The following is a 25,762-nucleotide window of genomic DNA, read 5'->3' on the forward strand; positions in this document are numbered from 1 at the left end:
GTTGCACGGTTCCCCCCCAGAGGGGTTTGGGATTCAGGAGCATGGTTTGGGTTTGGGATCCCGGAGCATAGTTTGGGATTCAGGAGCATGGTTTGGGTTTGGGATCCCGGAGCATGGTTTGGGATTCAGGAGCATGGTTTGGGTTTGGGATCCCGGAGCATGGTTTGGGATTCAGGAGCATGGTTTGGGTTTGGGATCCCGGAGCATGGTTTGGGTTTGGGGTCCCGGGGCATGGTTTGGGATTCAGGAGCATGGTTTGGGTTTGGGATCCCGGAGCATGGTTTGGGTTTGGGATTCAGGAGCATGGTTTGGGTTTGGGATCCCGGAGCATGGTTTGGGTTTGGGATTCAGGAGCATGGTTTGGGTTTGGGGTCCCGGAGCATGGTTTGGGTTTGGGGTCCCGGGGCATGGTTTGGGTTTGGGGTCCCGGAGCATGGTTTGGGTTTGGGGTCCCGGGGCATGGTTTCTCATGGGGGAGTGCGGGGGTCCCCACTCACGGTGCCCCTCCGGTCCCACGTGCTCGCGCGCCGCCTGGCCCCGCCCCTCCCCTCCGGCCCCGCCCCCGTCGTGCGCGAGCCGGGGAGGGGGCGTGGCCTCAGCACGGGCTCGCGCCGCGGAGGGGCGGGGCGCACCGGCAGGCGAGTGACGTCACCGCCCCGGCTACTGCGGCGGCGGCCGGGCTGGATCTGCCGGTTCTCCGCGGGCGGCCCCGGAGCGGCGGCGCGGGCGGGCGGGCGGCGGGGTTGTGTCTCAGCGCCGCCGCCGCCTCCCCCAAGCCCCGGTCCCGGGCAGGACTCGCGGCCCCGGCGCTCGGATCCGCCGCTCGCCGGGCGGGGCGGGACCGGCGGGGCCGCCCCCGGTGTCGGCGGGCGGGGCCGGCGTTCCTCGCACAAAGCCGTGAGTGCCGCGGGGACCGCACCGGCACCGGCACCGCCCCGATGTGAGCGGGGCATGGCCGCGGGGCATGGCCCGGGGCGGGCGGCGGCGGGCGCGCAGCGCCGGCGGTGAAGATGGAGCCGCGTCCGCCTGGGACCGAGCCCCCGCTGCCCCGGGGGCCGGGACCGGGGCCCGAGCCGGAGCTGGAACCGGAGCCGCAGCTGGAACCGGAGCTGGAACCGGAGCCCGATCTGGACTTGGAAGCGGTACCGGAGCCGGAGCTGGACCTAGAACCGGAACCAGAGCTGGACCTAGAACCGGAGCCGGAGCTGGCCCTAGAACCGGAACCAGAGCTGGACCTAGAACCGGAGCCGGAGCTGGACCTAGAACCAGAGCTGGCCCTCGAACCGGAGCCAGAGCTGGACCTAGAACCGGAGCTGGACCTGGAACCGGAGCTGGAACAGGACGCGGACCTGGGCCCGGAGCTGGAGCTGGACCTCTGGGCACTTGAGCCCGCCGCTGCCGGCGCGGGGCCGCCGCCCTGGTGCCCGGGGGAGGCCAGGGGCAGCCCGGGCCCGGGGGGCCCCGCCGAGCCCCCGCCGGATGAGGAGCCGCGCCTCCGCCCGGTCTTCGACGCCCTGGACCGCGACGGCGATGGCTTCGTGCGCGTGGAGGAGTTCGTGCAGTTCGCCACGGCCTACGGCGCCGAGCAGGTGAGCGCCGGGCCGGGCACACCGGCACCGCCGCCGCACCTGCCCACCGTGGCCCCCGGCGCTCGCTCCGGGCCGGGGCACCGCGGCTGGTGGCATCCCTGGGTGTCCGGTGGCCCCGCTGCCCGAGGGTGATGGTGGCTCCTGTTGGGGCTCCGGCCCTTGGAGAGCCGTCAGTGTCCCCAAGGGCAGCGCTGGCATCGCCGTCGCCCCGGGTGAAGGGCACGCGGGCCCGAGCGGCTCCCCCGCCCCCTGCGCCCGGAGGAAGCGGAGCTGCCGTGTCCAGGGCCCGATCCGCTGGGAACAGCAGAGCAGCGCCGCCGGGAGCCGGCAGCCCCGCTCTTTGTTCTCCGTCACTGACGCCTCGGGGTCCGGCTGGGCAGCGGGGACAGCCCGGGAGGTGGGGCTGCTCCTGCCCCCCTTGCTGGCACCTCACTGGCCGTGGATCACCTCCGTAACGGGGAGCATCCCTGCCCATGGCACGGGGTTGGAACGAGGTGATCCTTAAGGGCCTTTCCAACCCCAGCCGTTCCGTGGTTCCCTGCTACCACGCTTATCCCGGGTTTGACAACCTGAATGTGTATTTTTCCCCCCTTTCCGTTGCTTTGTGCCCTGGCGAGCCGGTGTTCCCCGGCAGCAGATCAGAGGCGATGTAATTTGAAGCTGCCTGGGCTGACCCAAAATGGAGCAAGCTCCGGCAGCGCTCACCAGGGGATGGAGATGGATTTGTTGGTGTTTCATGCACTGGCCTGGGCTGGCATCGCTAGCAGGAAAAAAGGATTTTTTTTTTTTTTTTAAGGTGTGCAGGTATTGCTGTGAAGTTTCCCTTTGCCTGCCCAGATCTGCTCTCGTTCTCCCTCCGTGGCTGCTGCGCGGGTATTTAAGTGCCATGACAAAGCAAATCATGTGTGAAGGAGGCTTTTGGTGGAGGAGGGCTTTTCATCCCTGTCCTCCTGCTAGGAACACCTCTCAAAGATAAAACAAAGGCCTTTATTTTAGAAAAACAGCCGTGCAAAGTGGAGATAGGGAACTTCTTTGTGTTGCTGGTGAGGGCACTGTGTGTGCAGAGGGTGTCAAGGTGTGAGCACAGGTACCTGTGCCAGGAGAGAGGCTTTATTCATAAATCCTCTGTTCTGCACTGCCCTGCCGTGGGCCGGGCTCTCTGTGCCACCGCCGTGTCCCACTGCTGGCCCCAGCAGAGGAAGCAGGAGCAGACAGCCCACAGAGGCTCCCGAGCCCTGCACACGGTGCCACTTCCCCGGGGGACTGTTTGCCGTCGTGTCCCTTGGCGTGGAGCAGCCCAAGGACGCGGGGAATGGGGACAGGCAGGTGGCTCTGGGCTGTGCAGCTTGGCCCGGCAGCGCCGGCGTGGGGATGGTGCCAGAGCTCCAGAGCGGCCTCGCTGAGCCTGGAAAACACTTTCAGAACATGGCCTGGGGAGTGGCTGTGGGCTGTTAAGGTCACCCCAAAGCTCAGCAGGGTGTCCCCAGAGGTTTTGGGCTGCTGGCCGGTGTCCATCCATATGGATCCATCTGGGAAGGGGCTCTCTGCAGGCTCCGTGTTCCTTGCTGCTGAGCACAGCTAATGCTGCCTGTGCTGCCATAAATGATGCTTTTAAAACCCATTTCTCATCTGCAAGAGGCTGGTACAGGCAGCTCTTGGCATGCAGAACAGCTGGGTGCTGGTACAGTGAGTGCTGAGTACCTTGGGGAGGTTGGTGTGGCAATGCCTGAGCCAACAGGTCCTGGGCACTCCAGGGGACTGGCAAAGGAGGAGGAGTGATGCCTGTGGTGCAAGAGGACTTGGTGTGAGTCTGCAGCTTAGAAAAGACCAGGGCACACTGAGGGAGGAGGAGAAGGGGTTGGTGGTGGGGTCCGTAAGCTCCCAGCAGATCATGGAATCACAGAATATCCTGGGCAGGAAGGGTCCCACCAGGATCATCAGTCCAGCCCCTGGCCCTGCACAGACACCTCAACAACCCCACCCTGGGCATCTCTGGCAGCACTGTCCAAATGCTCCTGGAGCTCTGGCAGCCTCGGGGCCGTGCCCATTCCCTGGGGAGCCTCTGGAGGAAGAACCTTTCCCTGATATCCAACCTAAACTCCCCTGATGCGTGGAGTAATAAAGAGAGGAGTTCTGGGGAAGTTTCCTGACCTATTTTGCGTGAAGCAGCCAGAACTTGGGCCTAAAGTGGGTCTTTTGGAAAACGGAGATCCAGCTCAGGTGGAATTTAAAGGGGAGGAATATCCCCAGTGGGTAAAACAGTGTTAAGGTGACTACATGGGAGCCTCGAGGTGTAAATAAAGGTTGTGCCACAACCAGAACTGGGATACTGTGAGAGAGGGGCCGGGGTTTGATGGCTGGCTGGATAATCACAAAGGTATTGCGGCAATCAGCAGGCAGTTAACGAGGAACAAATTCCAGCCCTCTTGCTGGAGGTACCTGCTTTCCTTTTTCCTCCCCTCCTTCCTCCTGCCTGCTGCCCACAGGGCTGGGTTCATAGTGGTGGAACAAATGGCTAAGTTGAAGCACCACAAGCAGCTGATTCCCGAGGCTGGAGAGGGCTGAAGGGTTAAGAAGAGCCTCTGTGTGTTTGTGTGTATCCACACGGATGAGGAGCTGGAGAGCAGCAAGTGTTGTCTTTAGCGCTCACTCAAACACCAGAGGCATTCATGGGCTGCTGAGCTGAGCGCTGTCAGCTCGTTTGGCTGCAACAATTATTAGCTAAATGTCAAAGGGAAGGCACCAGCTGGCATTTATTCCATAAACACGATGGGATTGTGGATTTCTGGTCGGAAGAATTGGGTCTTTTTCTCTCCGTGGGGATAAAAAAATGGGATTGGGATGGTGTTTTGCTTGAAGTTGGAAGGCTGACTGGGAGAGCTCCGGGGTTGTGGTGCTGGGATGGGGAAGAGGCAAAGATAAAGACAGTTTGTTTTGCTCTGCAGCGATAACAGTTGATAGGGATTGAGGCTCTGGCCAGGAGCTTCATCTTCAAAGGGGTGATGAGAGGATGGTGCTGGGGGTGACACCTGAGCCAGAGGTGGCCTTGAGCAGGGAAGGGACAGCCTTGGGATGGTCCTCCCACAGCCTGTCCCAGGAGCATGTTTGTCCAACGTGGATTGTTCTGCCACTTGAAAAGCTCACACGGACCCCTGATGTGTTCCATGGACTTGCAAACAGGATTTGGGACAGAAAAGTCTTGAGGACAACTTGATTTTTTCACCCCTGGACTGCTCACAAACCACCTGTGAGGCAGCTGCCAGCGGTGGTGTGTTTTTATTGTCTCCTTTCCCTCCCCTTTCTCCCTGCGTTTCTCTGGCATCTGATGCTCCCTGGAGCCACTGGCTGGGACGGAAGGATGGAGTAAGCTTGGCTTAAACAGTGAGCAGGGAGGTGGGGACACACTTTTATGTCACCTAGCAAAGCAGGAGGGGTTGTGTCTTGCACTTCTGGGGGTTGCACAGAACCTAAGGCCGTTGTGCAAGCACTTTGGGTTTAAATTTAGCTTTAAAATTAATGTTTTGTGTCTTGCCCGCTGTACCCTTGCACTGTGTCTGGCTGGCTGAGGTGACAGAGCCCAAGCCTTTTCTCTCTGGATTGATTTCCAGCAGGCTCAGAGGAGAATGGATTGTTTGTAAGGCTGAGGACAAGCATCCTGCTGGCACCTTGGGTTGTTTTTCCTTTTTTGTTTTGATCTAACAGACAATTGGAGAAGGAAAAGCCTCTTGCACCACATGATCTCGCTGCCTTGGCTCAATTAAGAGAAATCCCAGAGTTTGTCTAACCCACTTCCAAAGGCTCAAAGGGATCTTCAGCCCTTTTTTTCTTCCTCTTGATGATCAGTTTGAGCTTCATTTCAGCGTGATTTGTTTTGCTTTCTCTAACATTTCCATCCCTCAATACCTGCCCTGCCACCACATCAGCTCATCCTCAGCTGAGCTCTCCATATTCAGCTTTTAACTTTCCCTCAGGGGATGGTTTATGAAGGGTTTTATCAGGTTTGTTGTACTTTTCTCAGTCTCTTGGAATGGGGTGCCCAGCCTGAGCTGAGAGCTGCAGAACAAATCCCATTTTGGGGCTGGCAGGGATCACTCCAGACTGCAGCTGCAAAAATCCTGCAGTTGGTTTTTAGTTTTGAATAAAATAATGTGAAAATCTGGCAATTCGTTTCTGTAATGAAGTCTGGATAGTGTCAAACTGCAGCTTTTTAGTGGTTTCCCCCCCCCCATGGTGATGCCAGGCTGGCTTTTCCTGCTCCCCTCGGATGGATCCCTTGGGAATTGTGTTCCTGGATCCAGTGCTTCCTCCTTCCATCTCCCCTGGCGATGCTGACATTGCATCTGATTTTGGATGTCCTCCCTCTTCCCCTTGGTTTTTTCCCACTTCCCCCAGATTTTTGTGAAATCTGATAGTCTGAATCTCTGTCATGAGGAAACCTCAATTACTATTATTATTTTTCATTTTCTCATGGTTCTTAGCCAGTTTGAGCAGAGGAAATGCTGGTTTTATGAAGAGATTTCTAAATTTACCTATCAGGGTTTCACAGGCAAGTGAGGCTTAAATTGCCTCCAACTGTGTTGCTGCTGCTGCACCTTCCAGAGGCTTTAACTGCTGTTTAACTTCATAGAATATCCAGGTTTGGAAGGATCATCAGGTCCAGCTCCTGGAATTTTGTTCCTGCTGTGGAAGGGGGCTGGGATGGCAGTGGGGGATGCTCTGGGTCTGCAGTAGGTGCCTGTGGACACCCCTGTGTGCTTTGGAACAGCAACAAATCTGAAATATTCTGCTTGCTTTGACCAAGGGCCCAGTTTTTTCCCCCCAAAGAAAATCATGGCAGGGAATTTGTGGGTTTTGGAGGATTGGGTGGGAGCCCTTTCCTCACCTCCTCCCTCTCCTCCTCCCTCTCCTCCCTCTTCAAAGGGCTTTTACCACCATCAATAAATAACAGGTCTGTGTGCTCCAGGAGCTCCAAGACAGGAGTTTTTCTTTCTCTCTCAGAGAGGAAAACGCTTCCAAGCCAACATATTTTGTGTAATTTTGGGTGAGGTGCTGGCTGGTTTGCAAATTCCATTTTCAGCTTGCTTGATTCACTTATAAATATCCCAAAAGCCTCTGAGGAAGAGACGATTCCCGTGCTCCCAGGTTTTTTTTGCTGCTCCTGCTCGGGTTTGGCATTAAGCTCCTGGGAGGCCTCCTGGGAATGGTGGGAAGGGCTGGGAGCAGATCAGAGCCCGGGCAGAGCTCTCTGGTGCTGTTTTTGTGGCTGGAATCAGATGGATGGATGGCTTATCCTGGCCTGTGAATGCTCAAAGGCTGGGTTTGTCTGTGTGGGCTGGGAGGAGGGTGCTGCTGGTAATTTTATCCCAGCTACCAGTTTATTAAATCAACCTTTTTATTCTGCCCTGCTCCCTCAGGTTGAGAGTGCAGTGAGTGAGGAGTGGGTTTTTGGGAGAGGGACTGGGGACAAGGGTCTGGAGGGACAGGACACAGGGAATGGCTTCCCACTGCCAGAGGGCAGGGCTGGATAGGATATGGGGAAGGAATTGTTCCCTGGGAGGGTGGGCAGGCCCTGGCACAGGGTGCCCAGAGCAGCTGTGGCTGCCCCTGGATCCCTGGCAGTGCCCAAGGCCAGGCTGGACAGAGCTTGGAGCCACCTGGGCTAGTGGAAGGTGTCCCTGCCCATGGCAGGGGTGGCACTGGATTGGGTTTAAGGTCTCTTCCAACTCAAAGCAGTCTGGGATTCTATGATTTATTTTGATCAAGGTTAGTTGTGTTCCTCTGGAATTTGAGTTCATTTCTGCAAATAAAGAAACATTCTTTACCCAGAAGAAGGAAAAAGCATCACCTGTCCCACCTTTGCAGAGTTGGCACAGGCTGTGGGTAAGGGATCAAAGCCGGGGTGTCCGGGGAATGGGGTGTGGGTGCAGCACCAGTGAAGAGCCCAGTTTGTACTGGGTGGGCACTGCCCCGGGCTGGGACAGGAGCCCCAGTGGCAGAAAAGGGCCCATCTGAGGGTTTTCAGTGTTGGGTGGAAAGAACCTTAAAGCCCATCCCATTCCACCCCTGCCATGGCAGGGACACCTTCCCCTATCCCAGGCTGCTCCAAGCCCCGTCCAACCTGGCCTTGGGCACTGCCAGGGATCCAGGGGCAGCCACAGCTGCTCTGGGCACCCTGTGCCAGGGCCTGCCCACCCTCACAGGGGAGAATTTCTCCATAAGATCCGGTGTAAATCTCTCCTCTTTCAGTTCACACCCATTCCCCCTTGTCCTGTCACTGTCTGCCTGTGTAAAACTTGTTCTCCCTCTCTTTTTATAAACCCCCTTTAAATACTGAAAGAAGAGAGGTGGATTCATGAGAAGCTTCCTCTCAGGAGCAGGGCTGTGATTGATTAAAATTGGATTGGGCTCATCATAATTAACTGATTGGAATATGACAGTGCACCACAGCACAGGGCTCATTTCGATGGCTCTTGCCCACGGTGCCCTCTCCCAAAGCATTCCCCAGCTGCTGATACTGTTATGTAACCCAGCCCAGACAGTAATTGATAATCATTACAATTGCCCACAGAATTCCTCTCCACTTTATTCCTGTTTGACTTCCGTTTTCTGCTCGTTGTCAGAGGAATGATCCGCTTGGAACCCAGGGGCTTTTTTCTTTTTAATTCCTGGGTTTGGAATTTTGCAAAACAAATGACTTCCCTTTAGCCTCAGCCTGCTTGGGCAGGGAGAGCTGCTTCTGCTGGGCCACCCTCAGCATCCCCTCTGCCATGGGACCAACATTTTTCCAGCTCTGGGAAGCTGCTGGCAGTGAACCATGGCTTGCTTCTCCTTGTTCCTCATTCCTGGCTCCATCTTTTCCTAATTCCTGCATGGGTTCCTGGCCTGGCACCCGGGGCTGGTCCCTGCTGAGCCGTTCCCTCAGTGTGGTTGTGTAAATTCAGGCACCTGTGGAAAATGGAGGTACAAAGCTGCCAGACTGGTTCTGCTGGGCTGGGAATCAGGGGAGCTTTGAGGTTGGAAAGGACCTCTGGGATCATTGAGTCCAACTGTTCCAACACTGCCAAGGCCACCACTAAAACATGTCCCCAAGTGCCACATCCACATGTTCTTTGAACACTTCAGGGGTGGTGACCCCAGCACTGCCCTGGGTAGTTCTGCCCATGCCTGACCACCCTTCCCGTGAAGGAATTTCCCCAATATCCAACCTGCCCCTCCCCTGGCCCAGCCTGAGGCCGTTCCCTCTCCTCCTGTCCCTGTTCCCTGGGAACAGAGCCCGACCCCCCCCGGCTGCCCCCTCCTGTCAGGGACTTGTGCAGAGCCACAAGGTCCCCCCTGAGCCTCCTTTGCTCCAGGCTGAGCCCCTTTCCCAGCTCCCTCAGCCTCTCCTGGGGCTCCAGCCCCTTCCCAGCTCTGTTCCCTTCTCTGGACACGCTCCAGCCCCTCAGGGTCTGTTTCGTCGTGAGGGTGCCCAGAGCTGAGCCTGGCACAGGAGGTGTCCCAGCAGTGCTGATTGCAGGCCTTGCTCCCATTGTGGCAGGGCCTGGCAACCCAGGGAGTGAATGTGGCCTTGGGGAGTTGTGCATTTTGTCCTTGCAGTGACTCTCCCACATGCCAAAGGCATTCCCAGCTCCTCTCAGAGCGCAGTCCCTGCTCTCGGTGTGCACTGAGCTGCCTGGAGCCGCTCTCCTGACGGGGTTTTTGGGACATCTGCAGTGCAGCTGTTGGCTGAAGCAGCCCGGTCTGCAGGACAGTTGTGCTTCCCTGATTGTCCCATGTCAGGCAGAGCCCCCAAAGCTCCTCTCAGCCTTCAGTTTCCACTTTAAAATCTTTCCATCTTTCAGTCCCCTTCCCACACGTGGGATGGTGCTGAGGGCTGGTGCTTTTGGTTCAGGCCTGAGACCTCCCAGCAGAGACAGGATTGCAACCAACCACAGTGGGAGAAACATCAGGGATTTCATCAGGCTGCTCTCAGAGTCACTGGTTGTTCATGTCTTGGTGTGTCTGTGCTTTGGATCATCCAATATTTGGGTTGGAAAGAACCTTAAAGCTCATCTAATGCCACCCCCTGCCATGGCCAGGACACCTTCCACTGTCCCAGGTTGCTCCAAGCCCCGTCCAACCTGGCCTTGGACACTGCCAGGGATCCAGGGGCAGCCACAGCTGCTCTGGGCACCCTGTGCCAGGGCCTGCCCACCCTCCCAGGGAACAATTCCTTCCCAAGATCCCATCCAGCCCTGCCCTCTGGCACTGGGAAGCCATTCCCTGTGTGTCCTGTCCCTCCATGCCTTGTCCCCAGTCCCTCTGCAGCTCTCCTGGAGCCCCTTTAGGCCCTGCAAGGGGCTCTGAGGTGTCCCTGGAGCCTTCTCTTGTCCGGGTGAGCACCCCCAGCTCTCCCAGCCTGGCTCCAGAGCAGAGGAGCTCCAGCCTTCAGAGCATCTCTGTGGCCTCCTCTGGAACGACTCCAGCTCCACGTCCTTATGTTGGAGGCCCTTGATGTGCTTGGCAGCAGGAAGGTACCTGCAGGCTGAAAGAGAGCTCTGTGTTAATGGGGGAGTCATGGTTCATATCAGTGGTACCTGACATGAACCTTGTTTTGGGATCCTAAAACTTCCAAGCCCAAGGAACAGCCCTGAAGATGCCGTGGAGCAATGGAAATGCCAGCCTGGGCTTTCTGCACGGCTGAGAGCTCTGCAGAAGTTGTCTCTTCTCCTCAAATTCTGGGTTGTGATGAGGCTTCCCCCTCCCTGGAGAGCTTTTGCTGGAGTTGGTGTGGGGCAGAGTAAGTCATTAATGGTCCTGTGGGTTGGGGATGGAGGGGACAGTGCTGAGGAGAGCCATGGGGACAATTCCTCCTGCAGTGCCACTACTGCCGAGCTGGAGTGCTTGGTGTTGGCTCCATGGGGGAGAGCAGCTGGAAGAGCCCAAGTCCCTGTGTGTGGTGGTGGATCCTTCCCTGGCACACAGCTGTCCTGCTTTTGGGGCTGGACCAGGGTTTCCCCAATGCAAGTGAGGATGGGAGAGCCTCGGTGGGTCGGGGATGGGGCTCCACCACTGCTGGCACGAGGGCTCCTTGTGGCCATGGGGTTGGTGCAGGCACTTTATTCCTGATTCTGGTCAGGGTTTTTCCCCTCTCTAGGGAGGAAACTGCTCTTAAAGCAGGGAATCCTGGAGGCTGCTGTGGAGAGAGGTTCCAGGCTGCTGGGAGCTCGGCTTCTCCCTGCTCAGCTCCTTCCAGTGTGACAGCAAATCCCCTTTTCCTAGGAATGCCAGTGACTAAACTGCCTTTGCTCCCTGTTACCACCTTCTGTGATCCTATTGAGGCCGAAGCACTCAGGGACAGCAGTATTTGATGTGCTGGATTAAATGACGTGAATTCCTGAGTTCCTGTGTGTGTCCTGGTGTGTCCCAGCAGCGCATGGCCTGGGCTGGTGACAGCTCTGGGGATGTCCTGTGAAGCTGTCAGTGTCCCAAGGGTGCTTACAGCTTTGTTTGCAGGCTGTCCCTGTGTTTGGCAGCGTGGTGAGCAGCCTCGGAGCGCCCTGATTGATTTATTTTTGATAACACATTGTAGTTTTCCAGAAGAAAGAGCTCCTGTTCCCTCTGTGCAACGTCCCGTGGTGAAATGCCAGTGGTGTTACGTTGTGTTTGAGTCACTGCTGCTGCTGGAAGGGCTGTTCAGCCTGCACACTGCTCCTGCTTCTCCTCTCCCCTGAGGAGGAGGAGGAGGAGGAAAGCTGGAGGGAGAGGACCTGGTGCTGGGAGCTGCGTCATCTGGCAAGACCCGGCGGAGCCGACTGTGGAAAATCCATTTGCCAGAGTCCAGTAGGAAGCTGGGCTCCAGCAAAACATGCAGGAAGTCAAAGGAGCCCAAACCAACAGTGTTTAGAGAGAAGAAGCTGTTGGGGGCAGGAGGCGAGGGGTGAGGGCTGCTATGGGCACCGGGCACGGAGCTGGGCCGGGATCCATCCACGTGGCTGCTCCACAGCCCCACGTTCCCAACCAAATGCAGCATGGAACGAGGGGCTGCTGGAGGGGCTCTGCTTGGAGAAGGTGTATCCGTGCTGAGAGTGAAAATCTCCTAGTGGGAAAATAACACTCGGTCGCACCTTGGCTTTAGAAGCTGATCAGGCCATGGAGGCTTTCCTGCTGCCTCTGGCCAGGCAGGGATGAAGAGGCAGCTGTTGCCTCCCTTTTGCCTGGCCACGTTCCTTGTTTTTTTCCAGGGGAGTGGCTGTTCTTCACCCTGCTCACTGTGTGTGTGTGAGGAGTTTACAGCTGGGGGGGGTAGAAATAAAATGTGGATATCCTTGTGGAACTTTTTCCCTGTGCTTGCTAAATGGATGCAGCAACCAGCTAATCCTCTCCTGGCTACTTGGAACTCTGAGACTACTGTCCTGGCAGGAGCACAGCAGGGGGAGGATGCAGAGAGCAGAGGGAAGGTTTGTGGGACCTTCCCTGAAATGTCCACGGGGAATTTTGGAAGCTTTGGTTTGGAATGAGAGAGTGCTGGAGGTCTTGGTTGGAAACAGGAGAGTGCTGGAGGTCTTGGTGTGGAATAGGAGCGTTCTGGAGACCTTGGTGTGCAACAGGGAATTCTCTCTTGGACTTGCAGCTTCACCTCCAGGCTGTGTGGAGCATCCAGCCCGTTCTGGCATTGCAGGATGGCTGAGGTGTGGTGGGTGAAGGAGGGATGCTGGTGGCACAGGCAGGACTGACAGCCCAGAGCACAGAGGCAGGTCCCCTGTGCAGGGCAGGGACTTGGCTGCCAGCCTGGCAGACACCTGCAAAGCCATGGAGCAGATTCCAGGCCTCCTGCTGCTCCCCTGCTCAGGGGAGGTGCTGGAGGAGCATTAGCGTTGCCATGGGGATGTTTGGTTGGTGTGGTGATGCCTTCATGCCCAGGGCTTACAATCCCGGAGCTCCTGAGCTTCCCAAACTATGCATGGCATCTCAGCCTCTTCTCCCTTGCTCCAGGAATCTACCTCTGAGCCTTTGATCCGTTCTCTGGGCTCTTTTTCGCCCCTCTGGCACATCTACTCCTTGTCCTTTGCACAAACAGCCCTTTCTGAAGCAGCCTGAAGGGGTGCCAAAAGGAGGGGAATAATTTGAAGCAGCTCTAAAAGAGAAATAAGTCTTTATGCTTTACTGGTCTCTCGCTCAGGCTTGTTTGTGTTCCAGTTTTGCCAGGGTGGCAGGCACAGTGGGGCTGGGCCGGGCGGGTTCCTTCTCTCCTGTTCAGCTGCTCGTGTTTGCCCCTCCCCTGGGCTTCACCTCTGCGGCCTCAGAGGCTCCTTGTGCCCACCACATTCCCAGCATTTACAAGCTGAGAGGTGCAGCTCTCTGCCCCCAACATCAGGAGGACGTGGAGCTGCTGGAGAGAGTCCAGGGGAGGCCACGGAGATGCCCCAAGGGCTGGAGCCCCTCTGCTCTGGAGCCAGGCTGGGAGAGCTGGGGGTGCTCACCTGGAGAGGAGAAGGCTCCAGGGACACCTCAGAGCCCCTTGCAGGGCCTAAAGGGGCTCCAGGAGAGCTGCAGAGGGACTGGGGACAGGGATGGAAGGACAGGACACAGGGAATGGCTTCCCAGTGCCAGAGGGCAGGGCTGGATGGGATCTTGGGAAGGAATTGTTCCCTGGGAGGGTGGGCAGGCCCTGGCACAGGGTGCCCAGAGCAGCTGTGGCTGCCCCTGGATCCCTGGCAGTGTCCAAGGCCAGGTTGGACGGGGCTTGGAGCAGCCTGGGACAGTGGGAGGTGTCCCTGCCATGGCAGGGGTGGCACTGGATGAGATTTAAGGTTCTTTCCAACCCAGATCATCCTGTGATGCTGTGATTACAACCCTTGTGTGAGTTACAGCCTATACATTGTGTTTTGGGGAGGATGAGTGTGCCAAGGCAGTGGGAGCATTTATCCTGGGATGTGCCACGGAGGTTTTGTGCTGTTTACCAACCTGGAGGGGAGCACACGGTAGCAAAGGCCACCATCCTGGGCTTGGACAGGGTGTACCCAAACAGCCCCATCACACAAACACCGCGGTTTGGTGCTGGGCACTTTGCGTGGAGCCAGACCAGGCAAAACATTCAGCATCTTAAAACGCCTCATCCTCGGCGTGTGAGCTCCTGGTGTGTTTTATTGTGCTTTTTGTCTGTTCAGATCAGCTCCAAGCCCTGCAGAGGCTCAGTGTCCCTGGCACGACACAACCCAGGGTGGCTCCGTGGTGGCACTTGCCTCTTCCCCCAGGGTAGAGGCGTGGGTTTTATCTAAGGAGTAACCAGGCACTAAACCTTTTTTCTTTCGTGATTTAACCCAGCCTCCTGCCCCTGAGCCGTGTTTGGAAAGGTGAGAACAGGTTTCCCTTGTCATCAGAGGAACAAAAGCTAGAAACAAAGGCTTCAGTGGCTTGGAGGGTGGAGGAGGAACCCTCTTCAAGTTCATTCAACAAGTAAATATTTAGAGTAGAGCATCGTGGCTGCTGAAGCCTTTGAGCACTTAGGGAGCGACAGGAAACCTGGAACACTTGAGACAAACAATTAAATTTGGATTAAAACCATCTCAGTGTAACTTATATTCCTGTTAATGTTTCCAAACCATCCTTGAAGTTGTTTGTTTAAATACGTTTTTATGCTTCAGTGGCAACAATTGAGGGATAATTTGGAAATGTCACACTTGGCATTTGAGAACACACTTAAATACCACAAATTGAGGCTTCTGAAGCTCTGGTGAGCACAGAGGTGTTCCTGCCTCCAGATATCCTTGGAGCTGGTGGGGTTAGTCCTAAAAGGTCCTGTACAGACCAGAGGAATTTGCCAGCGGGTAAAATACCCCAAAATTCTGGATGTGATTGATCCAGGTGGTGGAGATCTCCTGCAGTTCAGCTCCACACTCTGCACCAAGGGCCTGGCTGGATCCATTTGTCCTGGTTTCTTGTGGGTGTGGGCAGGAAGGATGTGGGTCCTCAGGCTTTTTTGGCTGCCAGCTCTTTAAAACATATTCTGGCTTCTTTTTCTGCTTCCTGGTGAATTTTGAGTGTTTGAGGGAAAGTCTTTTCCTGTGCAGGCTGTGTGGAGGGGATCTGGTTCTCAGTATCAGCTTTGGGCTGGTTCTTGGCTCACAGTTGGCTTGGAGATCTCTTCCCTTCCTTTTCCTAAAGGGGAAGATGGGGGTTTGGTGGGGAGGGAATTCTCTCCTGTCCTTTCTGTATCCGCATCTCTCCCGTCTGGCATTTCCTGCAGAAGGAGCCTGGTGACCCTGGGAGAGCCTTTGGGGCCAGAGTCAGGGGAGGCAAGACTGGGGGAGAAACTGCCCCAAGGAGGTGAAGTACAGGAAAAGCTAGGGGCAGGCTGAGAAGCTTTTCTCTTGGATTAATAGGAAAAGGAGGATTTGTTAGGCAAGTGGGTATTAAATGGCAAGGATCTGATCTTCCTGGGAAGAGGATCTGTCTTGGGCACTTGCTCACCTTGTTCCTGCTCTGTCTTGGTTTGTGGGTGATCTCTCTCCCATTCCTCTTCTTTGAATACTTGCAGGCTTATCCTTACAATAATTATTCCTCTTTATTCCTCCTTTTAAATACAGGAAGCTTATTCCCCTTCTACCTTAAATAGTAGCTTTGATTATTTCTTCTGTGGCAGGAAAAGATGAGAACAACCCAGGCTGAGGTTTCCTAAGTCTCAGGAAGGTACCTGGATGCTTGGTTTCAAGTACCACACTGGGAACAGAGGCCCTGCAGTGCTGGAGCCTCGGGATGAAGGGATGGGAAGGATGAGCTGATGTCTGGGCAAGATTAGGGAAGAAAACATCTTAACCAGGGCTGCTTATGGTGGACCTTTAAATAGAGACCTGAGCAGGCACAATCTGCCTGCTGAGCTCCTCCTGGAGCTTTGGGAAAGGCTGGGAGAGCAAAACCCAGGGCAGCCAGCCCTGGGTCAGCGCTGCCACTTGTGAAATAAATAATGCAATTCTTGCACTGCTTACTCACAATTGACCACGGCTGCTCCCTGTAATGAGATCTGCCCCTCGGGGGTGTTTTAAAGGTTACTTAATTAGGTGTAATTGCAGCAGAATAGAAACCTGCTTTGAGGTTCTGAGTGCTCTGTGGAGTGCCAGCTCCTTCAGCAAATTAGGGAGTCAGATCCTATAAACACGGCTGGAGCCAGAGTCATGCAGAGTTATCAGCCTCCCCCTCGGCCTGGCTGTTTATGGCAGTGAAGCCACAGAAGAGAAGTGCTGGGAAGGGTGTTCCTGGCTCTGGGAATGGCGCAGCTGTGGATCACATCCCAGCAGCAGTGTGGCGAGGCAGCGTGAAGCTGTGCTCACATTGTGGAGCTGGTAATGCTCTCTCAGCACCCAGCACGGGGGGATGGATGTGGTCTTACCCCAGACAAATGCTGCATTAGCAGGGCTCAGCTCATTTCAGCTGATCCCACTGCAGCCCGTAGATTTAGGGAGCGTGGGATCTGAAGAGAGCTCTATGGGGCCAGCTGTGTCTTTGGCACGGCCCCTTTGGTTTGGCTGCAGGAGCTTCAGCAGTTCCAGCACATTTCCCAAAGGTGAAAAAAGGATACTCTGCCTTCTGTCATCAGCATTTCAAAATATTCTACATTTTTCTTTGAGAGGATTAGTTTAGCCTCAAGAGGCAAGGTGGGTTTTTAGGGACAAATGAGTGCTTTGGCTCATTCCCTTCTGTTTAACCTGGAGAGTGGAGGTGCTGCATCCACCTCTGTGTAACCATGAGAGGTTTTATACTGCGTGTTCTCACTCATGTGAATTCCTGGGGGCCACTCCAGGCCACACACCTGGCTAAAGAGAGAGGAGAGCAGCTGGTGTGAGCCCTTCCTGCACTTTTTATTGCTAAAAATCCCTCAGTTTGGCACTTCTGGCAACGTGGTGCTTGGCTTTCTCTCTGCTTGACTTCAGGGACTGTCTCACACTTAAAATACTTACATCCAAAGATTCAGGATGTTCAGAGCAGATTTGGGCTTCTGGCAGTCAGGGGAGAGTAATTAAAGTTACATGAGAGGTATTTGATGTCCTGTCTCAGCCAAGCAGGACACCCAGGATTGGTTTGTACCTGGGTACTCAATGAGTTCCCCATGTTTAAACCAACCTTCCTTCCTTCCTTCCTTCCTTCCTTCCTTCCTTCCTTCCTTCCTCCCTCCCTCCCTCCCTCCCTCCCTCACGTGTGAGGCTGCAGGAGTTCCTGGTGGGAACTGCAGCCCATGTGCTCAGGTATTTGGGGGTGTTTATCAGGAATATATCAGAATTCATTCCTCCTCCTCGCCTCCTTTGGATTTGCTTCCCAAGTCTGTGTAGATTAAAGCAGCACTGAGAGTTGATTTTATTCCCAGGGCAAGACATGGAAGCACCAGCCCTGTGAGATACCACATGATTTGATGATCTGAGCATCACCAGCTCTTCTTGGGGGGTGCCTGGCTGCTGTGGCCACTAGAAATCTCCCACCCTCCTTCACCCCTCCAAAGAATGTCTTTTTGGAAGCTGGTTCAGCCCTGATCTCTGCCAGAATATGAGGGGAAACTGCTGGCAGACTCAGGGGTTACAGGGGGGTGTTGGCTATCCAGCACAGCCCTGAATTCCTTCAGGGATCACGCCTAAAACAAGCACAGTGGATATTTTGTCCTGCTGAATCCATCTCCTGTGTGGTGGAGACACGGAGCATCCATGAGGATAAAGAGAGGCCTAGAGCTTCCTTTTCCTTTTCTTCCAACCTACTAACCAGGGAATTCACAGCTGGGGAATCCTTTACCTCCTTGGGAAACTTTCACTGCGGGGCTGCCAAGCCTTTGTGTGGGAATTTGAGTTTGGATTTGCCACTGTTGGAGGCTCGGGGTCCTTTGCTGAGCTGACTTCAGTGCATCAAAGCAAGGAAACTCTTCCTGTGCTGTGAGGAGCCCCCGTGGCATCACAGTGTGGGGCTCTGAGGGCTGCTGGAGCAGGGGTGCTGTTGGCAGCAGAATTGTTGGGTTTTGGAAAGCAAAACACCCTGGAATGTGCAGAGTTCTGGGATACAGGAGATGTGGGAGCAGGAATGCTGCAAGGAGTTCTTGTTGTGTTGTTGGGGTGCCAGGTGCCCTCCCCTCTTCCTCCCCTCTGCTCCATGTCCTTTTCCAGGAGAAATCCCTCAGTCTGGGCAGTGTCCCTGGCACAGGGATGACCCCTTGGCACATGTCCCCCCCAGCTGTGCTCCTGCAGGCCTGTGGCTGTGCTCAGCTCCAAGCAGTTTAAACCTCTCACTTTCCACCAGGATTTAAGTCAGCTACTTAAAGCACGTCATCCTCTTTCACTCTCTAATGCTCTGTGTTTCAGCTGCTCGGGCTCCAAAGACGGTTTGTAACCAGCCACAAACACACACAGGAAGCAAAACCTTTCTTTTAAGTCTTTCTTGCTGGCCAAAAGCAGGACTGTGGCTCCTATCTCGTGGGCTAAGCTTGGTGTTGCACTTTGAAGGAGTGTTGCTCTTTGGTGTTGTGCCAGCAGGAGCGTGGTGGGAGCCTCAGGCCCCAGCTAAAACCCTCAAATCTGGGACTTCAGAACTGCTCAGATTTGCTGGATGAATCCAAAGCAGTTTGAGCCACAGTCTGGTGGTTTTCCCAACGGCCCTGATAAGGTACTGGGTCTAGCCCAGTCATCAAAATGAAGAAAACAATCCCAGCTTGCTCCAAGCCCCAATGTCCAGCCTGGCCTTGGACACTGCCAGGGATCCAGGGGCAGCCACAGCTGCTCTGGGCACCCTGTGCCAGGGCCTGCCCACCCTCCCCGGGAACAATTCCTTCCCAATATCCCATCTAACCCTGCCCTCTGGCACTAGGAAGCCATTCCCTGTGTCCTGTCCCTCCAGCCCTTGTCCCCAGTCCCTCTGCAGCTCTCCTGGAGCCCCTTTAGGCCCTGCAAGGGGCTCTGAGGTGTCCCTGGAGCCTTCTCCTCTCCAGGTGAACACCCCCAGCTCTCCCAGCCTGGCTCCAGAGCAGAGGGGCTCCAGCTCCATTGCTGGGTGATGCTGGTGAGAGGAGTCCAGGGGCTGTGGGGACCAGGAAGGCACAGCAAATATCCTTGTTTTCTGTGTTGGGGATTCTTCAGCAGCCACTCACCCTCAGCCTTGTGGGGGTGTCTCAACTGTTAATGGTGCTTTTAAGCCTGGACAGCAAATCCAGGCAGGTTTGGATCAGCACAGACACTGCCACGGGCTCAAGCTTCTTCAGCGTGTAGCTTTTGCTGTTTGCCTCCATAATGTCCAGGTTGGGAAGTTTTCAGAACCATTTCCCCCTGCCCCCAGCCCAATTTAAATACATAAGTGGCTGTTTTGCATAAAGCAAACACTTCCCTGGCTGCACTGTCTGTCCTGCCCGAGCACTGGCGTGGGTGAGGTGCCCTGCTGTGGCATTGGCACGAGGGGCTGAAGCCCTCTTGGTCCTGAGAAGCTGAAAACTATGGAAACTGTAATTTAGAGTATGTCATGCTAATCCCTTATAGGCTTATCAAGTCTGATTAAATGTCACTTGCCTTCCTGTTATCTCTGTACACAGATAACAAATTAAGTGACAGCTTTTGAACTCCAGGCAGCTGCCAGATGCATTAACTGGAACCGACACATTCCTACGAGTTGTTTTTATTAGTCTAAAATACCTTTGTTTAATGTACAAGAAACCTGACTCACCCAAGATGATGAGTGCCATGTGAGTTTAGGAGGTCTGGCTGCCAAAAAAGTGCTCCAGAAAACTGGAGAAGGTGCTTGTGTTGTCTTCTCCCGTTCACAGAAGCTCAGCTTGGAAAAGAGCTCTGAGATCATCGAGTCCAAGCTGTGCCCTACCCTCACCTTGTCACCAGCCCAGAGCACTGAGTACCACATCCAGGCTTTCCTTGGACACCTGTAGGGACTCCAAACCTCCCTGGGCAGCCCCTTCCAAAGCCTGAGCACCCTTTCCATGGAGAAATTCCTCCTAATGTCCAGCTTGAGCGGGAGGCAGCTGGCAGGTGGGCAAGGCTGTGCCATGGGGGACTTGGGTTTCCTCTCGTGGCAGTCCCACAGAGGCACAGCCTGGAATTCAGTGGCAGGACCCAGGGAACGGCTGGAGCTGGGCCAGGGCAGGGTCAGGTTGGAGATCAGAGAAAGGTTCTTCCCCAGAGGGTGCTGGGCACTGCCCAGGCTCCCCAGGGAATGGGCACGGCCCCGAGGCTGCCAGAGCTCCAGGACACCACTCTGAGGCACAGGGTGGGATTGTCGGGGTGTCTGTGCAAGGCCAGGAGCTGGACTTGTGATCCTTGTGGGTCCCTTCCAGCTCAGGATATTCTGTGATTCCATGGTTTTATGGTCTCAGCCCTGTGGGTTCCTCCATGCCAGTGGAATTCTTGCTGCTCCTGTGGGGATGTGGGATGACCAAAGCACATGGACACATGGGTGAGAACAGCTCTGAGTGTGCTGTAGGTGTGATTTCCCTGTAGAAACACACACCTGGCTTTGAGAAAACCAAAAAGAACTCAAAAGTTCTTTTTGCCTCTGTTCTCTGCCTCAGGGTGAGCAGGGCAGCTCTGAGCTCCACGGCTGGGCTGGGGACTGAGTCTCCTTCGATACCTGAGGTTTCCTTCTCTGGAAGGAGCGGTTTGGTGATTCACCAGCTCCTTCTCCAAGAACAAACCAAAACCCCAGTGAGTCAAAAGGTTGTGCTCATGAGAGCTGCACAAATGCAGCCCTGGAGACTCCCTCCTGTGCATCAGGAGGAGGAGGAGGAGGAGGAGGAGGGGGATGTGTGTGGCAGGGTGAGGGCAGCACTGTGGGCGGCTTTGGAATATGGAGCTCACCGTGCAATTCCTCTCTCACCTCACCCGCTTCCTCCTGGAATTGTTCCTCAGCTGAAGGATGTGGTTCAAAAATAGGCAAAGGTGCCTCAAAAGCTCTTCAAATGAGGGATAAATGTCTGGTTGTCTGAGGTTGAGAAGCATCTGCTGTAAAGGATTTTCTGCTCATGGCAGCCTGGGAGGAAGGGACCAAATGCACCTTTTTGAGACACTTCGGGCCCTGGGGTTTTGCCCTTTGCCTGTTCTCTTTGAAGATCCCAGACCATCCTCAGCAGGTCTTGGAGTGCCCCTTGCTCCATGTGTGCTGCTCCAGCACCCCCATCCCAACCCTGGCCAACTGATGTGATTCCCTCCCCCTCAGGCATTGTCTAATTGGGAAAACGTTTCAATTATACGGCCTAAATTTGTAACAGGGAGCAGTTCATTATCACCGAATCCCCTTAATTGGGCCCTCCTACAAGGCAGCCTATTACTGAGTTTCCCAATTAAGACAGGACCTCTTTAAAACCCATAAAAACAAACAAATCCCTGGCAGAGCAGGCCCACATTACAGGAGATACTGCCCGAAATGCTGCTTCAAAGCTGAGCAATAGTTTCAACACTAACCAAGTCCTCATTAACCCCTTTGTACTGGTTACTTGTGTTCCCTTCAAGGAGAACAGCCACAGTTTGGGGTCAGCTCAAGAAATTCACTGTTACTTGCTCAAATCTTTCTGAGAAAGAGGAAAAAGTTGGTTACAAGGTGTTTCTGTGCTGGAAGATGCTGTTTCCTGCAAGGATTCCGTAGGTAACACTGCTTTTCTTGGTTGCAGGTAAAGGACCTAACAAAATACCTGGATCCCAGTGGGTTGGGAGTTATCAGCTTCGAAGATTTCCATCGGGGGATCAGAGCCATCAAAAATGGAGGTGAGTTTCCTGCTGTGCTGTGAGTGAGGATGGGAACAGGACAAACTGAGCAGCACAGCTGAGCTGAGAAGCTGCTTGGGGAAAAGCAGCCGGGTTTGGCTTTGTGCGAGTTCTGTGTTGGGTGGAGCAGGAGAGGTTGGGGGCATTGAATGAGGGTTGAAAAAGGTGGTACAGCAGTCATGGTGGTGGTTCTGTGTTTTGGTGTTTATCAGGAAGGTTCCTACAAAAAAAACATGGCTGGGAAATCCCTTCTGCTTCAGTGTCTGCCCTCACTTGGGGTTTTGGGGGGCTGTTGCTCTGATGGAGTAGCTGCCGTGCTGCTGCAGGTGTCTGTGTGCTGCTGGCTGTGGCATCTTCCAAACACTGGCACTGAGCATGGAATCATGGAATGGGTTGGGTTGGAAGGGGCCTTAACACTCATCTCATTCCACCCCCTGCCATGGGAAGGGAGACCTTCCCCTGGAATGGGAATTATCATGCATTTACTAATTTATTGATGAATTTACCAATGCATTTATACCTTCACTCCAACTCTTTGGTGGATCAATGTGCTCAGATGGTTTTTAGCAAGAAGCACATTAAACCAGAGCTTTGAACTCCCTGACTGGAGTCAGGGTGATCTTCAAACAGGCCAATGCCAATCCTCCTGAAGGCTTCTTGAAAGTCCTTCCAGAGCAATAGCTTGGTGAAATGTGAAGTATCTTTCTGGCTGGTTGGAATTGAAGCCCTTTGCTGCAGAAAAGGTGTTTTTCAGTTTGGGATTTCTCTCAGAGTGTCTGAGGGTCATTTTGGGCCAGGCATGTTGTTCTGGGCAGGGTGTGAGAAACCCAAGAAGCTCCCTGCTGAGCAGCTGGAGTTCTGGATGTGCAAATGTGAATTATCATCCTTGCACAATAGTCAGCTCTGCTCAGAGATGCTTATCTGGGATTTCAGCCCTGCTCAGTGTGCCCCTGCTGCCAGCCCTGCACGTGGGGTGTGCTGCAAGGATGGGAAGGAACCATCATTCCCATACAAACTGTGCTGTTCCAGGAGTACAAACCCCTCAAAGCATGATTTTCTCCTGTTTTTCTGTCCGTTGTCCATCCCTCCTCCTTCTCCTCAATTCCACCCCCACTTTATTTATTTATTTACTGTGAGAGTGCCCAGAGAAGCTGTGGCTGCGCCTGGATCCCTGGCAGTGTCCAAGGCCAGGCTGGATGGGGCTTTGGGCCACCTGGGCCAGTGGAAAGTGTTGGGGTTGGAATGGGATGAGCTTTGAGCTCCCTTCCCACCCAAACCACTCCAGGATTATTTGTGCTCAGGACTGTTGTGTTCCGTGGCAGCTCCCAAGTTTCCTGGTGTAGCCTGAGCAATTCCCAGCTCCCAGGAAGCAGGAGGAGCTGCAGCACACTATTAATTTGTAATAAATTGCCATCGGAGTCGAGTGGTTGTGAAAGCCCAGGCTCGTGTTTCTCCTCAATAATTCATCACTTTGGTGTTGTGTTCTATTAATTGAAGGGGAAAAGCAGATCCAGGCAAAGCTTTTAGGGTCTCTGTTTATTGAATTTGAAGGAGATTGATATGTGTTTATTGCAGTGGTTAGGAAGGGCTGAGCTCTCTGACAGCACATGGCACTCAATGGTTCTGAAAGAAGCCCAGGGCAGGGAACAGAGGAGGTTCTTTGAGTCTCCCAGCTGAGCATTGCTCACGTTGAAGTGATCTTAAGGATCTGCTGCTGCTCTGAGACAGTCAATATTGATCATCCCTTTGTGAACAAAGCAGAGGTCACGCTGCTGCTGGGTGTCCCTTTTAACAAGGTTTGTTAATTAGCTGGGCCTATTTTTACCCAGGGAATGCTCTGCTGGATTTCTTGGAGCTCTGTAATTCTTGGGTCAGTCATGGAGGTGAGAGCTGATGTCAGCTTGGACCTTTTGGTGTCCGTGTTAATGCAGGGTTTATTTCTGAGGATGTTCCACTCTCCTCTCACTCTCCCCTCTCTGGAGAATTCCCTCAGGAGAGCAGCTGGGATTTGACCTGAGCCTGGCAAGCTGAAGGTGCAGTTACAAGCCCAGCCAAATTTTCTCTGTCAGCCGTGTTTCTCACAACTGCTTTCGTGTCCACTTGGCCTTTGCATCCTGGGAGGATGCTTAGCTCCCTGTCCCATCCCTGTGCCAGCAGCCTGAGGCATATCCCAGCACCTGAGGAGAGGCTGATCCAGGGCTCCTGCTGCTTGCTCTGGCTCCAGTGCGGAGCAAGGACCACTGAAGCACTCACACAAAGCCCCAGTGGCGCCTCTCCACTGCCATGGGCCAGCTCTGGTCTCTGCTGCTGTGGTCTCTGTCTGGCCACGTAATGCTGACTGGGAGGGGGCAGAGCAAAGGCATTTGGATTTGAGGCTTTAAGGAGAGATTTTAGCCACTTGTGGCTGCCTTCTGCCCTCCCCAGAGTGAGGGCTGGATGGGACAGCGAGGTTCTCATGGATGTATTTGTGCCTGCAGTGTGGATGGCCAAGGAGTGCTTCCCGAGGGTTTCCCCGCTGTGGGAGTGGTGAGCCTGTGGCTGGGCTCTGTTCTCAGGCCTGGGGACAGAGATGCTGCTGGGACAGGTTCAGCTCCCTGCTGTGTCCCAGCCCTTCCTGCTCGTGGCTCTGGGATCCCCTTGTCCTTCCCTACTCCACGAGGTGTGGCTTGCCTGCTTTTAAAATCTGTGTGAACAGTGCCTGAGTGCCTGGCCAGTCTGCAAAGCAGAGGGGAAATGTGGATCCAACACTGGCAGCGTGTCAGGGGGATAAATAACTCTGAAAAGTGGAATTTTACGGCCTTGGATTGTAAAACTTGAGACACTGATAATAGAGGGAAGGCAGGAATGAAGGAGAGTATGATGCTTTAAAAAGGCAGATAAGGTGGTTTTTGAGGCCTGGAGAATTCTCAGCCAGAGGAAAACCTGGCACATCTGGCTACCATCAGTGAGATCCAAGGGAAAAGAAACAGGGAGGGAGCCAGTGTGGCTGCTGCAGTCATCATATTGAGGAGCTCCAGCTCAGGGAGGATCTCCTCAGGGAGAAACAGGCAGCAGGGATGGCATGCCAGCCGCTTGGAAAACTCAGCCTGGGAGTAAGGAGCCTGTTTGTGTGGCAAGGAGCTGACCTGGGGTGGGGCAGTGAGATGGGGTCTGTCATCACAAGCTGAGGTGCCTGGACCAAGGAGCAGCTCTGCTCCTCTGTGTCCTGGATGCAGGAACAGCTGGAGAGGGAGTTTGATGGCAAACACGAGGGATGGGCTGGATCAGCCACAGCTGGATGCAGGCACACAACCAGGCCTATGCTCACGAGCAGATTCCTTCCCCTGTCAAGGTATTAAAAACCTTTGAAGCTCTTCAGGCACCTGGTTTTTCTGCAAGGGTCTCTCAGCACTCAGCAGGACAAACCGAGCATCTCTCTGCTCACAGTGCAGCTCACAAGGATAAGGAGCAGGTTGTGTCATTCACACGTATCCTTGGAGCTGAAACTTCTGTAACATCTGTGCTCCAGAGAGCAGCCCACTGGGAAGGGGCTCTGGGAGGGGTCCCTGCACACAGGGGCGTTGCTGGTGCTGTCAGGCAGCTTGAGGGATCTCTGTGCCAGGCAGGGAAAGGTGCATTCCTGGAGCTCCCAGCCTCGTCCACCCCTTCTGCCTTGGCTTCTGATCCCTGAACAAAGGGGCTGCTGTGCACTGAGAACAGACAGCGCATCCACTGAGGGCTGGATATGTCCAGGAGCTCAGGGGAGGATGGAAATAATCACATCTCTTTTTTTATTATTATTTATTTTTTTAAATGCTTCAACTGAAAGCCCTTTGGATTTGGGAAGATGGAAAATCCAGCTCGAGAGCCAACACCCAAACCTGGAAGCTCTAAGAGAGTTCCTTTTTGCAGGGATGACCGAGCAAAGCTTTGGAGCAGCTGGATCAGGAACCCACTGTGCCAAAGGAAAGATACTCCAGGGGCTGAATGAGAGGCTTGGAGCAAGAGGAGCACTTTCAGCTCCCCAGAGGCACTTCCAAAGTGCAGCTGGAGGGAAAAGCTTGGAGCTGGGAAGCCGGAGCAGGCAGGGCAAGAAGCTGAATAGCAAATACAGGGCTGGGGAGTCAGGCTGTGGCTCTGCCTGGAGCCTCTGTGGGAGCACCCCGCCGTTCCTGGCTGGAACTGGCAGCAGCAGGAATTGCCATCGGGATGAGCCTTTGTGGGGCTGCAGCTCTCGGATCGTGGGAGCATCCCTGGGAGGATCCATGGTTTCTGCAGCCGTGTCTGGAAAGGTTGGTGAGCTCCCGGCAGCTGAGTGCCAGCTGGGAATTTCCTGAGAGGAAAGCACACATCCAGGCCTTCTCCGAATGAAGGATGGGAGTGTTGTACCTTCAGGGCTTAGAGCCAAGAGGGAACTGCACATCAGCTCCCAAAAACGGATCCGAGGAGTTATCCCATGTGCAGGCTGTGCTCCACATTCCCTGC

General features: G+C 54.6%; 1 protein-coding gene across 2 annotated transcripts in view; it reads left to right on the forward strand.

Annotated features, from left to right (window-relative positions):
• Positions 1–950: 950 nt before the first annotated feature.
• RAB11FIP3 (RAB11 family interacting protein 3) overlaps positions 951–25,762 on the forward strand; it is a 75,053-nt gene continuing 50,241 nt past the window's right edge. Inside the window, exons 1-2 of one of the 2 annotated variants that reach the window (XM_032125920.1) lie at positions 951–1,589; positions 21,205–21,298. In XM_032125920.1, coding sequence (XP_031981811.1) covers positions 1,011–1,589; positions 21,205–21,298 — 673 coding nt within the window. In that variant the 5' untranslated portion in view covers positions 951–1,010. The remainder of the gene's footprint in view (positions 1,590–21,204; positions 21,299–25,762) is intronic. The other variant, XM_032125921.1, reaches the window with a different exon arrangement.

Source organism: Corvus moneduloides, chromosome 16 (assembly GCF_009650955.1).
Source record: "Corvus moneduloides isolate bCorMon1 chromosome 16, bCorMon1.pri, whole genome shotgun sequence".
Classification (NCBI taxonomy): domain Eukaryota; kingdom Metazoa; phylum Chordata; class Aves; order Passeriformes; family Corvidae; genus Corvus; species Corvus moneduloides.